The sequence below is a fragment of the Pseudonaja textilis genome, chromosome 7, assembly GCF_049901715.1.
Source record: "Pseudonaja textilis isolate UNSWEBS1 chromosome 7, rPseTex1.2, whole genome shotgun sequence".
NCBI lineage: Eukaryota > Metazoa > Chordata > Lepidosauria > Squamata > Elapidae > Pseudonaja > Pseudonaja textilis.
In genome coordinates, this window is record NC_141996.1 from 20,846,461 (window position 1) to 20,861,340 (window position 14,880).

General features: G+C 39.1%; 1 protein-coding gene and 1 long non-coding RNA gene across 31 annotated transcripts in view; one reads left to right on the forward strand and one right to left on the reverse strand.

The window, feature by feature from the left end:
- Nucleotides 1-14,880, reverse strand: part of ATP8A2 (ATPase phospholipid transporting 8A2) — a 346,608-nt gene that overhangs the window by 251,895 nt on the left and 79,833 nt on the right. For all 30 annotated transcript variants that reach the window (XM_087937192.1, XM_026708935.2, XM_026708941.2 and 27 more), the window contains 7 exons: nucleotides 12,450-12,577; nucleotides 11,683-11,760; nucleotides 10,420-10,508; nucleotides 6,444-6,488; nucleotides 5,039-5,114; nucleotides 3,183-3,288; nucleotides 405-487 (listed from right to left, as the gene is read on the reverse strand). In XM_087937192.1, the coding sequence (XP_087793318.1) occupies nucleotides 405-487; nucleotides 3,183-3,288; nucleotides 5,039-5,114; nucleotides 6,444-6,488; nucleotides 10,420-10,508; nucleotides 11,683-11,760; nucleotides 12,450-12,577 (605 nt within the window). The remainder of the gene's footprint in view (nucleotides 1-404; nucleotides 488-3,182; nucleotides 3,289-5,038; nucleotides 5,115-6,443; nucleotides 6,489-10,419; nucleotides 10,509-11,682; nucleotides 11,761-12,449; nucleotides 12,578-14,880) is intronic.
- Nucleotides 1-14,880, forward strand: part of LOC148125261 (uncharacterized) — a 43,547-nt gene that overhangs the window by 2,041 nt on the left and 26,626 nt on the right. Inside the window, exon 3 of the long non-coding RNA XR_015744279.1 lies at nucleotides 1,393-1,531. This is a non-coding gene — a long non-coding RNA (uncharacterized LOC148125261). The remainder of the gene's footprint in view (nucleotides 1-1,392; nucleotides 1,532-14,880) is intronic.

The window sequence follows — 14,880 nt, forward strand, 5'->3', positions numbered from 1 at the left end:
TAGTCTTTTAGTTGAGCATGCCAAAAGCACAATTTGGTAAGATTTCATTATTTCAACTTCTCACTTTCCAACTGGCAGCGTTAACAATTGTTTTCCATTCTGACTAAGAGTAGAATTGCTTTGCCAATTAACCAGTTAGATCAGTGTTCCTCAACTCTGGCAAACTTCAAGATATGTGGACTTCAGCTCCCACAATTGCTTCAGAATTCCCCAGCCAGATGAGGAATTCTGGGAGTTGAAGTCCCCGCATTTTAAAGTACTCACAGTTGAGAAACATTGAAATAGATGGATCTTCTCAGGGATATTTTGCCCTGTTTGCCCTATTTCTCTGCAATATTTCCAGAGCAGTCTTATAGAAAAATTTGGGAATGATCTCACAATACTTCCTTCCCACACACTCTTACCGCATCAATGATGACAGAACGTGGTGTCCTCCCAGTGAAAACATAGCCAAGTTTTTTTGCTCCTTTGACTAAAGCGCCTTCATCTGAGAAGAGAAAGAGTCTGCCATTACAAATTCAGGAACAGAGTTGGATTCTTTAAAAAAAGAAACAATAAAAAGACAGTGCAGATCTGCCTTTATGAAAACATCATCCCATTCCCCAAACAGCTGCAGAAGATTTCTAAACATCTCAGGAGTCCACTCAGATCATAGGTTCTTTAACAGAAATCTGCCAGTAATTGTTGTGGTTTGCCGGTAGCCTGTGCAGAATTGGACAGTGATTGTGGCAGCGGAATTGGACAGTGGGGAAGAAAGGAGATCAGTCCAGGAGTCTGGAGAGGACTCGGATGAGGGTCCTGCTTCCAATGCAGAGATGGGGCCAGGACCATCTAGTAGTGGGGTGCTGCCTCTGGAGCCTTCAGAGTCTGGCAGCAGCATGGCAGAGGACCCAGGGGAGCCTGTTCCCAGGGCACGTGTGCACAGAGCTGCTAGAAGGTGAGAGCAGTTGAAACAAAAGGGGTGACCTGGGAGTAAGGCTGGGAGGTGATTGCCCCTCCCATAAGGTATAAAGCACAGGCAAAGATAACGAAACCTTTGCAGGAAGCAAAGTCTTTCGTTCGGTTCAGATTCATTTTTGAAGTTCTTTGTACTTCGGTTGGTTTTTTTTCTAGTTCATTTGACACTTCTGTTATTGGCATCATTTCATAGGAAAGAAAGGTGGGTGCTTATCTCGAGGGACTGTTTGACATTCATTACTGGTTGGGAATGAAAATAATTCCCAGCTCTGCAATAAAACAAGACTAAAAATAACCGTGAAAAATAACCGTGTACATAATTTTGGTCTCAGAAACCTCGGTCAGTAATGTTAGGCAACTCTCTTTGAAAGGCAACCTGAGTTCATTATTGTCATCATGTCTGCAATGGGTAATCCTTAAATTTTTCATCGACAGGAGATTTGAAAAACCTTCAGGAAATCCCACAGTCAGGATGTTTCCAGGCAGACGATACAGCACTGACACAACCCCAATCAGCCCCAGAAGAACTCCTTCAGAGTTTTGCAAAAATCTGAGATTGCAAACATCAAACTAGGTAATACTGTTAAGCCCTTCATTTCAAAAATGCTGGAAATGCTCCCATATATATGAGTTACGACCACAATTGAGCCCAAATTGGTATGGTGCTAAGTGAAACGTTTGTTAAGTGAGTTTTCTCCACTTTACGACCCTTCTGTGCCACAGTTGTTAAGTCAATCACTGCAGTTGTTAAGTTAGTAACACAGTTGTTAAGTGAATCTGGCTTCCCCATTGCCTTTGCTGGTCAGAGGATTACAAATTGTGATCACATGACCCCGGGACGCTGTAACCGTCATAACTATGAACTACTTGCCGAGCATCTGAGTTTTGATCATGTGACCACAGGAATGCTGCAATGGTCATAAGTGTGAAAAACAATCTTAAGTCACTTTCTTCAGTGCCATTGTAACTTTGAAAGGTCACTAAATGAACTGCTGTAAGTTGAGGACTACCTGTAATCTACTTGATTGGTTTATTTTTAAAAACATTTCTGTACCACTTTAAAAGCAATTCTGTATCACATCTGTATCATTTCTGTACCACTCTTAGCAACTTTTGAGCAAAATAGACCACACATTAAAATAGTTCAAAACCATCAAATAAAATCAAACTCTTTCAACATCAATGAAATATAATCCTAAAATCACATTGCTTTAGAGTGTTGTAGAGGTAATATTGGGACAAAGAGGTAAATCTAAGAAGAAGAGAAAAACTAAGGTGATCTTTTTCATCTAATTCCAAACAGAATGCCAAAAAAAAATCTACCTCTTTTCAGCAAATGTGAAATCTCTGATTCAGACAAAAATTACTCTGGTTTCTTTTAGGTGGGGTGGGGGACCAAGTTCAACAAAAGAACTTACTTGGAGCTATTTATTCCTCAGTCCTATTTTTCTTTGTACTTGTCTTGCCCCCTGCGCAATCCTCCTGTTGCCACAGAACTGGACAATGTCCAGGAAACCAATCATAGGCCTGAAGCTTCAGCTACAAAGAATACCTTGTTATTCTCTATCTGCATTGACCACAACGTTCTTGTTCCTAACATTAGACTGCAGGAAGCTCCTGGTCTTCACTCTAATAACTCTAGTCTAGAGATCATAACTCATGGCGACTTTAAGACTTGTGGATGTCAATTCCCAGAATTCCCTATGCTGGCTGGGGAATTTTGAGAATTGAAGTCCACAAATTTTAAAGTTGCCAAGGTTGGATATTGCTGCTCTAAATCAGGGGTGTCAAACTCAATTTCATTGAAGGCCACATCAGGGTTGTGTTTGACTTCAGGCGGCCGGGCGGAGGCATGGCTGGGATAGGTGTGGCAGCTGGACATCACTTGTGTCGGGGGCACCTGTGGTAGCCCGGGTTTTCAGCTGCAATGGCTTCCTGTAGCCCTCTGCCAGCGAAAAGGGAGCTCACCCCTCCCAAGCTCCGTTTTCGCTGGCAGAGGCACCAAGAGCTGGTCCACTGTTTCCAGGGTAGCCCCACAAGCCAGATCTAAGCACCCCTGTGGACCTTGAGTTTGATACCCCTGCTCTAGATGGTGTATGTATGAACGTGGGTACAGTAAATTTATATAAATTCAACACAATCTGCCTTGTGTCCTAGATAAGATTCCCTCAGTCCCTTGTCCCTTTCAATGGCTCTTTGTTTCAATGGAAGGGTCAGTAACTAACCTGGAGAGGAGGCCTGGTAGATGATGGTGTTTTCGTGTCTTTCTGGAACAACCGTGTGACACACAGCCAGCAGAGTGAGGAATTCTTTGATGTGCATAGCTGTGGGCTGAAATGCAAGGGTCATGTTAGTCCAATGAACATGACCTGTGACGTTGTGGAAAAAAAGTTCAATTTTCTGTTAGAGGAAGAGAGCAACTAAAGTGGCTCGATGCTACTTCACCTCTGTTATTTTTCAAAACGATAATTACATTAGACAGCTTATTGGATTTTAGCCAAGTAAAATTCAATAAGCTGCATAATATAATTATCTAAGGTAATAAGGTAAGAACAGCTTTGCCAGGTGAGATCAATCATCCTCTTTGTTTCTTGCCTTCTCTTGCCATCATTGTTCATATGAAAAGAATATCACCTAACCTCCTGATACATGCCCTTAGCACAAGCTTGGTCTGATAACACAAAGCAATCTACTTTTTCCAGCAAAGTCAGGCCTGGAGAGACATCCCATAATTTCCCTACATTACAGTTAAATCAATTATTTAGTTTGCTTTTGTCTATGTTCACAATTTACAATAGATCCCATCCACCCAATTTTCTAGAACAATGAGGGCAATTTTATCACATCAGCTCTTCTACAAAGCTGCTATTCACCCTTTGATGGACAATCAGCAGTGATGCCCTATTTATTTTACTGCTGAATATCAAACCATATGGTTTAAACCATTAGCTCAGAGTTATCTCTAAGTACCAGCCACAGAAAGAGGAATGGATAGAAGATTCATTCATAATCCCACCCTACCCCACAAAAAGTGATAAGTCTCATGGTTTCCCTCTAAGCTATCCAATAAGCACATTAGTCAACACACTAAGCCTGGCTTAAGGCAAATCACAGCTACAATACTTATACCCAGAGAGGGCATTCGGTTATATAGCATATCACAGCCAAATGCTATTTGCTGGCCACCATCTCTATCAACCAGAATCCATGTCATATTTGCACCTGATCTTTTCCCCACTCTCTTGATTTTTTAAATTTCATTTCCCTGCATACTGTACTTAGGAAAGTGAAAACAAAGGACCATGGAAAAATACTATTGCTGCACCCAGAGAAACACCATTCCTGGCCATTCGGATTCTTGTTCCTAGGTCTAGAGACCAGAAGGAGAAGCCAAAATTCTTACTTCAAGGTAGAAGACACAGAGGCCACGGCCAAGGTAAATTGAGCTATTGTAAACTAAGAGCATAGTTGTGATAAAAGTACTTTCAATTAACCACAAGTTAACCCATGATTCCCAGTTAGTACATATTGCACTAGGGCAAACTATGCCATAGTTTAGAGTGTGGTGTGATCTAGATCAGAGTGTCAAACTCAAGGCCCATGGGGCAGATCCGGATCTAGGGTGGCCCGTGAGGCCACTGGCCTGGAAGCAGCAAAGGACTGGCCCATAGTGACTCTGCCAGCGAAAACAGGCTCCCAATCTCTGTTTTCAGCTGGGACAGCCTTCTGCAGCCCTCTGACAGCTCAGTTTTCACTGGCAGAAGGTTGCAGGAGGCCGTCCCAGCTGAAAACAGAGATTGGGAACCCGTTTTTCACTGGCAGAGCACTCAGGCCATCACAGGCGCCTCTGACACAAGTGACGTTGAGCTGGCCATGGCCATCCTGGCCACGCCCACCCCGGCCCCCCAAGGTCAAACACAACCCTGATGAGGCCCTCAATGAAATGAGTTTGACACCCCTGGTCTAGATCATAAAGGAAGGCTATTGAGGCCACAAATGAATAGTTTATACCCGTGTGTTTTATGACTGCAACAAAGATTTTAGCAATAGTTCATGGGAAAATTCTGAAGAAAGGCCTTACGTGATCAGCCTCGATGTTCTGCAGCAGTCTTGGATCATCAAATTCACAAGATTCACTAATAGGAGGTGGAAGCTGGCTAAGAATATAATAAAAAGGGTGGTAAGATTCCTGAAGAGCTGCATTTCTATTAAGTGCATATATTATGGTTTGGAAATGACGAGTCCAATAATGAAATGCAGATAGTTCTCGACTTATGACCACAATGGAGCTCAACATTTCTGTTGTGAAATGGAACATTTGTTAAGTGGATTTTTGCCCCATTTTACAACATTTCTGGCCACCGTTGTTAAGTAAATCACTGCACTTGATCAGTTAGTATCCCAGTTATTAAATGAATCTGGCTTCCCCCATTGACTTTGTTTGACAGAAGGTTGCAAAAGGGGATCAAATGATCCTGGGATGCTGCAACGGTCATAAGAATGAACCAGTTGCCAAACCTCTGAATTTTGATCACATGATGATACAATGGTCATAATTGTGAAAAACGGTCATAAGTCACTTTTTTCAGTGCCGTTGTAACTTTGAACGGTCACTAAATGAACTTTTGTAAGTCAAAGACTGCCTGTACCAAATACATTTATCTGTTTTTTTTTATCAGAAGAGTAATTCCGATGATAATTAAACTTTCCTACTGATACAGCCTTTTGTTTTCAGAATCATCTCCTGTTTCACTCCATGGCATGTTTCATTGCATTTATTTGTTTCTTTATCTACTCTGCTGTCCAGTTAGGTTGAACTCAGACCCCTATTTTTATTTTATTCATTTTGTTAAGAAGATTTATACAGCCACCCAACGCAGTATCTAAGCCAGCATGGGGGATTCTGAGAATTGAAAATAAACACACCAGAAGTCCTTAAGTCAGGGGAGGGTATCATGAAAGAATAAGGTGAAGGTAAAGTGTCCCTTCGCACATACGTGCTGGTTGCTTCCGGCTCTAGGGGGTGGCACTCACCTCCGTTACAAAGCAGAAGAGCCTGCGCTACCCAAGGACATCTCCATGGTCATGTGGCCGGCATGACTAAACGCCAAAGGCACATGGACTACTGTTACCTTTGCACCAAAGTGGCCCTTATTTTTCTACTTGCATTTTTACATGCTTTTGAACTGCTAGATTGGCAGAAGCTGGGACAAGTAATGGGAGCTCACTCTGTTATGCAGTGCTGGGGATTTGAACCGCCGCACTGCCGACCCTTCTTATTGACAAGCTCAGTGTCTTAGCCATTGCGTCCCTCCATAAAAGAATACAAGACCTCTTTTTTTCTCCAGGGCCCCTCCTGTATGTATGTTTTCCTATTGTTCAACCCCCCAAAGCCCCCAAGAGTACCCAAAGTGCCCAATCTTGAGCCATCTTACAGGCCTACAATTACAACAATTACACATTACCAGTACCCAATATTTATTTACCTGAAATCTTCTGATGAACATTCTCTTGCCAGTTCTGGGAAGTGACTAAACAGGGGAAAAAATGAAATATAAACTGATGGTTTGCCTATCCCGATTAGAAAGAAGCTACTGCTGAATAAATGATATGTCTCTCTCCAAAGATGCTTCTTCCATGCAAGTACAAGAGAATCAATTGCGAGCATGTGTACAACATTCGATAGAATCAAACTTTTGCTTCTGCCTAGAAATTGGACTAATGTTACAATTCTGTGCCTACTGGCTACAATTAATGTGACTTCCTTCTTTTTTTTAAATAAAGTTTTATTTGGGTTTTCACACACAAAATACAAGTAAAACATCTTTTTTGAAAATAACATGGTCCTGGGTTGAACTTCTTTATACAGACACAAAACTCAATTTCATGCTCCTTTTTGTATTCTATTCCATATCTTATACTATTTTACATTTTCTATATAGTTTTTCCCCTCTTTTAATTTTCTCAATTTTATTTTGATGATCTCATCTCAATTCAAATCATTATATTTATACTTTCGTCTGTTCTGTTTCAATTTCATATTATCTTTTCTCATTAAACAAATTTTCTCCTGTAGTTACTAATTGGAGTATGACACCTTTATATCTTTTATTACGAGTTATATCTTTATAACTCTTATTTAAACTTCAATATATACCTTAAATTTATGACCTTCAATATAATACATAATACATAACTTCCAATCGGATTCTGCTTGGCACATTCTTATAATACACACTTTATTCCACTGAATTACAATAGCTATTTTATCAGACATTTTAATCATACATTATTTCATATTTTCTAAAATTATTTCTGCTTCTAATATAACCATACTATCTTATGTACCTTTGCAGAATCCCTTTTTCCATTAAGTTTTCACCCATTATCTCTAAATAGGCCCTGTTTCTCTATATGTTGCTTCTGTCCTTTATAACTTATTTTCCTTTCTTTCTTCCCTCTCATCTTCTCCCTCCCCTTTTTACCCCCTTGTCTCTCTGGTTCTAATTCTCTCTTCTGCATTTCCCTCTTCTGTTGCTTTCTGATTTTATACTTATTTTTCACTCTATTTTGGGTGGGTGGTGGTGGTGGGAGTTGATTTTCCCAATCTTAAACTTTCCATTCTCTTTCCCCCCTTTCCTTCCCCCCCCCGCATTTAAGACTACTTGTTCATTAAAGATGGCTTCTTCTTGTTCTGCAGGCATTTCTTGTTGTTTCTCATAATTTCAAATCTCTATTTCTAAAAACTGAAATACAAAGCCAAAAGAACCTCTCCCTTCTTGTGCATCTTCTTTGTACTTTTTAAGTTCCATTTTCAATTCTTCTAAAAGTGGAGCCATTTTAAAGTTTTAAACAACCACCCGATTGATTTTAGTCATTCAAAACAATAACCAAGAATCCAGAAATCATCAAGTAATCCAGAGAGTCCCGAGTTATATCTTCTTATTTCTTTTTCGATGTTCTCTTCCTGGGGTTTTTGTTGCGATATTTCAGTTAGAATGTATCTTTTGGAAGTCTTGTTGAGATTTTGCTGTAAGTTCTTTTTTAATTCCAGGCAGTCTCCTCCCTTCCAGATCCTACCCTTTTATTCTTCCTCTCTCCTTTCCTGTTTTCAAAAGCTTTTAATTATCCAGAAATCTTTATTATCCCTTTGAATTTTTATTTTCAGCATTAAATGCCTATTGATGTCAAAGTGGATTTTTTCCCAATTTGTTGCTTAAGTCTCTTAGCTGTCAGTATAGGAAAAGGAGAAAACCAAATCTTTTCCCTTTTCTCTCTCCTTCACAGCTTAAAAATCTTCTTAGGGAACAATGTTATTGTTTTTTAACAGTTTCAATTCCAGGGTACCTTATTTGTTGCTTTTGCTGTTTGACCCGGTCAACAAAAACTTTCTCTTCTTATCTTCTTCCTGCACCTTCTTTTCTGGTCGAGTTCTTCTTTGTGGTGGCCATTTCTTACCACCACTGCAACCGCCTTCAGGAAAGGGAGTAATGGCCAGCTGGGGAGGAGAGATGCGGCTCTCCTCAACCCTGCTGGCAGTCTCCCCCCTCTTCACCACCTCTACGGGGTGGCTTAGTCCCGAATCCAGCCAGCTTGGGGCGCTCCAGCGGCGAGCACGGATCGAAGCCTCGCAGAGACAAGGTTTCGGTCTGTCGCTGAAGAAGCTCAAACCGGAAGTCCCAATGTGACTTCCTTCTTGAAAATTGCTCAGAATTGCAGCTACAACATACAGTAGGTAGTACTCGACTTACCACCACAATAAAGACTGGAAAATTTATCATTAATCAATGCAGTCAATAAGTAGCAGAATAACAGAGTTGGAAGGGACCTTGGAGGTCTTCTAGTCCAACCCCCTGCTGAGGCAGGAAACCCTATGCCATTTCAGACAAAGGGTTATCCAATTTCTTCTTTAAAACTTTCAGTGTTGGAGCATCCACAACTTCTGGAGGCAAGTTGTTCCACTGATTAATTGTTCTAACTGTCAGGAAATTCCCCCTTAGTTCTAGGTTGCTTCTCTCCTTGATTAGTTTCCACCCATTGTCTCTTGACCTGCCTTCAGGTGCTTTGGAGAATAAGTTGACTCCCTCTTCTTTGTCCCTTAGATATCAGAACACTGCTATCATGTCCTTCTTTTTATTAAAGTAGACATACCCAATTCCAGCAACCAGTGTTTATATGCTTTAGCCTCTATCCCCTAATCATCTTTGTTGCTCTTCTCTGCACTCTTTTTAGAGTCTCAACATCTTTTTAAAATTGTGGTGACCAAAACTGGATGCAGTATTCCAAGTGTGGTCTTTCCAAGCCATGACAAAGCGGTATTAACAATTCATGTGATCTTGGTTCTACTGTTTATGCAGCCTAGAACTGTGTTGGCTTTTTGGGCTGCTGCAGCACACTGCTGGCTGATATTTAAGTGATTGTCCACTAGGACTCCAAGAGCCCCCTCACAATTACTACTATTGAGCCAGGTGTCACCTATTCTATACCTGTGCACAAGCGAGGCATCATGAAACCGCACCTGATTTTACAACCTTTTTTTCCATGGTTGTTAAGTGAATCACAGTGATCATTAAGCAAGACATTGTGTAACCACAACTTGAGATTCTGGCTGCTGGATTCCTTTGGCTGTGTTTGTTGTAAGCTGGCTGGGGGTGCTGCAAATGGTGAACATGTGACCATGGGATGCTGCAACTATCAACACATCAGTGATGTTTGCAGGTGCCCAAATCACAATCATGTGTCTCCAGTGAATGCTATGATGGTCAAAAGTAAGTGGACCAGTTGTAAGTTACTTTTTTTCAACATCATTTTGTAATTTTGAATGTTTGTTAAATAATTGTAAGTTGAGAACCTTAAGGTTCTGGAAATGCAGGAGTAACATCAACTCTCTACCTGGTATTGCACAATACATTAGCTAAAACATGATCCTATGACTATACAGTGTCACAGTATGCGTACAAACCTAGTGGTACATTTCACTTTTGTGTGTTATGTAAACTCAAATGGATGAATTCAGAAAACAGTGAAGACAGGTGTTAACCTGTTGTATTAATGTGACCAAAGTAGTCTCTGCTGCCTATTTTTTGCACATCTAACGAAAGAAAAGCAATCCTATGCAAACAATTTTGTATGCATTATATTGTTTCAAACTGTATTCTATGTTTGTACTTCCACCTAACAATACACCCAGGCTAACAATTTTGGAACCTCTGAGGCCTTTAGACATCATAATTTCAGCAAATGGAGAAATTGTATTTGTTCTTTGGTGGGAGTAGGTAGATTTTGCTACTTTAAAGTATGAAATTATTGATCTTCTGGGTCCAAAATTAACAATGTTGTAAGTAAAATGAAAACTACTAGAAACCTATAGAGTTACAATCCCACACACACAATGTAAGACAATATCAATCTAATAAAAATGATCCCTTAAGCTAATACAGCAAATAAAAGCATGGTACATACCCATATGTTACTCCAGCAATACTACATTTCTTAAAATTCATAATATTGCATGTTAAGGTGCCTGTTTTATCAGAGAATAGATATTTAACCTAGGAGACAAATAATATATACTATTATGAACAAAACAAAGTAGATCTTTGAGAAAACTGGAAATTAAAGCTCTTCTAAAGTATATGGTTATAATGTTTAATGGAGCCCTGTCTGAGATATGTGGACAAACATACAATGAGGCCTTGATTGATTTAACTACCGTTTAACACACTTTCCCAAACAGTTCTTTCAGACTTGTCAAGTATCCAAATCCCATAATTCCCTGTCAATGTGACCAGATTGGCTGATTCTGGGAAATGCCATCAACACATATCAATATATTCCAAATACAGGTTGGGAAAAGCTTAGTGACTAGTTCTTCAACTAAATGTGCACCTAAGTTATCTTTTGCAAAATGTACAGCAACTTATCTCGGTATATAAGAGCTTAGTATACAACAGTACAGAAGTGAGTCATACATTTGACTGATAGCACCAGAGGCAGGATGATACACAGATTTTGAACTAAATATACAGTCTAATGAGTAAGAACAAGACTCCCTTGTTAGGTTGCTGAATGAAAGTCAGGAAAGACTCAGGTTTAAAATTAACCCCATCAGTCTTTTTCTCACAGGAATTAATTCTGTGTAAATTAAAGCAGAATCTATTATTCAGACTGTTTTTGTCTTTCTATGTTCACAACCTTGAATTTTGCTTCAAATTTATCGAAGGAGATAAAAAATAAAATAATGTAGATGCATTACTTTTGTGAAATGAATAACTGGTGTAAGAAATCATATAATTTCCCTGAAAAATGCCACATGAAAAATTAAAAGGCACTGAGATAATGAAGACTTGTTCAAATAGATATTAAGCTTCGTATAAAGACTCTAAAGTAGACTTAAGTCCAACTAACTGTTTTATAGTCAGTGTCATTAATTTACCAAGCTACATGAAAACAACCCCAATTCTCATTAGATAAATGCCTACTGGAATATGCGATGCAGAAAGGGACTAGGTATAGCTCAATCACATAACTGGTAAGAGCCAATAATATGGGTTGATGAAAAGTTTAGCTAAGAACTGGAAAGTCACAGATTTCCCCACTCTTATTACAAGCTACACCTGGATTAATCTTACAAATTGCTATTAAAAAATGAGATGCCTGCAAATTTATCTCAAACTGATTCATGGATCAGCCCCTATTTGTTATGGTGCCGTCCTTTATCCTTACCTGGCCAAGTTCCTCATTAAGATTTGAAGTTCTGGCCATTGCAGGTGTATCAGTTTCAGTATAATACATATCTATGTCCTGAAAACAAGCAAAAAACCACAATCCTTGAATGCTAGTTTTATACTGTTCTGTTTATAATGTGTACATGATAATTATTTTTTTAAACTTAGTCATTTATAAACGAAAAGAGACAAAAAAGACAAAAATAACTGGTACAAGAATACAATACCAAGATGGTACTCAGCGTATCTCTGATTAGAAAGTAGAAAACATTGAAATCTCTTTTAATCAAAATCCCTAAAACCAAGACATACTTCCTGACACCAAACTGTACCATAGATTGCGATGGGTCAAATAACACATTTGTTTCTTAACCAATCAGAGTCATTCAAATGTTGTGTATTTCAATCAAGACTAAAACCATTTTTTGTGCAATTTCTGCATATTTTAACCAGTTTCAACCCGGTTCAGCAAATTATAATTAGAAGGAAAGACAGTAAGCTGCCTGCCCCAGGCTCTTAAAGTCAAGAAATCTGTCTTTATTTTGCATATTCATTGTTAACCTTCCAAAAAAACTATACTTATTTTTACTTATTAAAATTTCAATTTCAGGCTCTCCCTCCAATTTAAGAAAGAATCACAATGGATAGGGAGATATGAGTGCTACATTTTTACAAATTTTACTACTATTAAAAGTCTAATAACTTAATATCCATTTGTCTCTCATTGTTGTGCTGTTAAACTAAGTTGCATTTAATTGTACATACCCAATTTATAAAAAGAGCCTGAGTAAACTTCACAACTTCCAGAGTCACCAGTAGACTGATGGGAATGAGGTTGTTGTACAAGATTATAAAGGTCAGCAGATTATATCCAAAATTAGTGGATAGGACTTCTGCAGGTTAAAACAGACACAGGCAGAGGAAGTTAGAGAAAGAGAAGATATATTGGCTGCACACATACGATTGTGTAATCCCCAAAGAAGTGGAACACACAGATTGGGAAACAGTGCTATCAATTCATGTGACAAAAAGGAATGCTAAGAAACAAGAAATCACAAAGCTTTCACTATTTGACCTTGAAGTTATATGAATTAACAATTTCATGTGAAGCTTTTTAATATATTGCTACTAAGATCCAAAAACAGTAAAATACTAATATTTGTATATTGCAGTCAGGGCTGGGCTGAACAGCCTGTCATTTACTTAAAATACCAGATAAACCATGACAACTAAAACAGGGGAGAATATGGAGTGTATATCTCATTTCTGATTCAATTCATCCTGAGATTCAATTGGGTTCATGTTGACACAATATAAAACCATTTTTCACTCAAAAGATAAACCAATATCACTCCAATCAAGATTATTCAGTGAACATACCGTATCAGAGAAGATCCTTCACCACTACCAATGGCACTCAAATGATGCTTGTTTCTACAGATATTTCAGCATTCAGCACAGATGCCTTCAGCTTCAAAAGCTTCAGAAAACATTTGTCTGAAATGGTGTTGGGACTCCTACTTGACCAGGGGGTTGGACTAGGAGACCTCTAAGGTCTCTTCCAACTCTGTTATTCTGTTTTTCTACTCTACTTCATGCAAAAAGTTGCAAACTTACATGCAGCTCACCACTCTGCTTTATGGAGCTTTTCTCCTGCAGAGGAGAAAACTACACCTGGTTATCTGCAGAGGATGGTACAACTGAGGGATTTTCGTGGATTGTTTGGTCTTTTCCAACTCGCAAAATGCCTTTATGGGGTGATTTAATTTTACTATCCAAACTGGGTGGGAAAAATTAGGCTATGGAGCAGGGAGAACAGCTGGGGAGAAGAGTTTATCCAATTCAGAATAAAAAAAGATATTTATAGAGGGATGTGGAAACTGTAGCTGTGGACTGAGAATTGTGCAGCATGCTTCTAGCCCAAAGTGCTTACCACAGAAAGTGATGGTATATAGGTTTATAATTGGTATACCGCTAAAAGACAGAGATCTATCTCCCATTCCATAACCCATATACCGGAAGAGGTGGGAGAGTTAAGACAAGTTGAAACAACTTTTTCACATAACACAGAGTTACGTTGTGGAATTAATGCTGGGATGTTTAAACTAATATACTGAGGCTCAGATTACTATTAACCATGATGGCCCTAAACTTCCTTCACAATCACAAGTAATAAATGTAAGATGCTGAGAAGCAGAGCTGGAAGAGAGTGAATTTCCATTAAAGGACGTTCTGTAGGCTCTTCCATTAAACACAACATTAGACTATCTAGATTTTGGTTTGATCAGCTGCAGGTAGAAACTGCAGGTGTTACCAGAACGATCACTTTGATCATGCATATATAGTTACAAAGCGAATATGACAGTTTGATTCCCTTTGGCTCTCTTTTCATGAACTTTTTCATTGCCTCCTTTAAATATATCTAGGTTCCATAGTTAAGAAGTGTATTGTCCTTATCTCCCCTCTCCTTTTCTTTTGCTTAGGTCTAATTTTGGCAGGATGTACTCTTACCCAGAAGGGGGGAAAAAGAGCAGCTAGGCTCTGTTATGATGTTATGTTATAAACATTACACCTATTTGAAGCTAACCCAGCTAGCAGCAGTTCTATAGCGGATGAGACCCACTGTTGTCTTTCCCAAAGTGATTGTATCCAGACAAAGAGTGACTGACCTGAAACAGCAGATGACACAGCAGAGCATACAATGAACAGTGCCTATCGCAACCAATAAGACATTTTGTCTCATTACAGAAAAGGTATTCATTTATTGCTATTGTCTGCATCACAAAAGCTTACCATACTCTATTCAGTCTTCCCATGAAATATAATCAGGAAGAGCTGCAAATCATTTTGTGTGGGCTTTGTGTCCACATATTGATGTTTAAGACTCTGCTAACTCCCTTGTGTTAAATCTGAGGTAAGCTGGCCAAGGACCAGGATAGAAAGCCAAGGAATCACCGAGGGAAAGGAAACACACTGCTCCCTTTGTCAATATAGCAAGAGGTAGACAAGAGTGGAGGTATTGTGAAAGTCCACAGTCTACTCTGAATATCTTATTTAAAGTGTGGCAGGGTACAACTTCATAGTCTGCCTGTTTTGGAAACTCTTTTATGACAAGTTCATATCCCCTGAGAGATAGTGTAGCTTGGTGTAGTGATTAAGGCGATAGGCTAGAAACTGGGAGACTGTGATTTCTAGT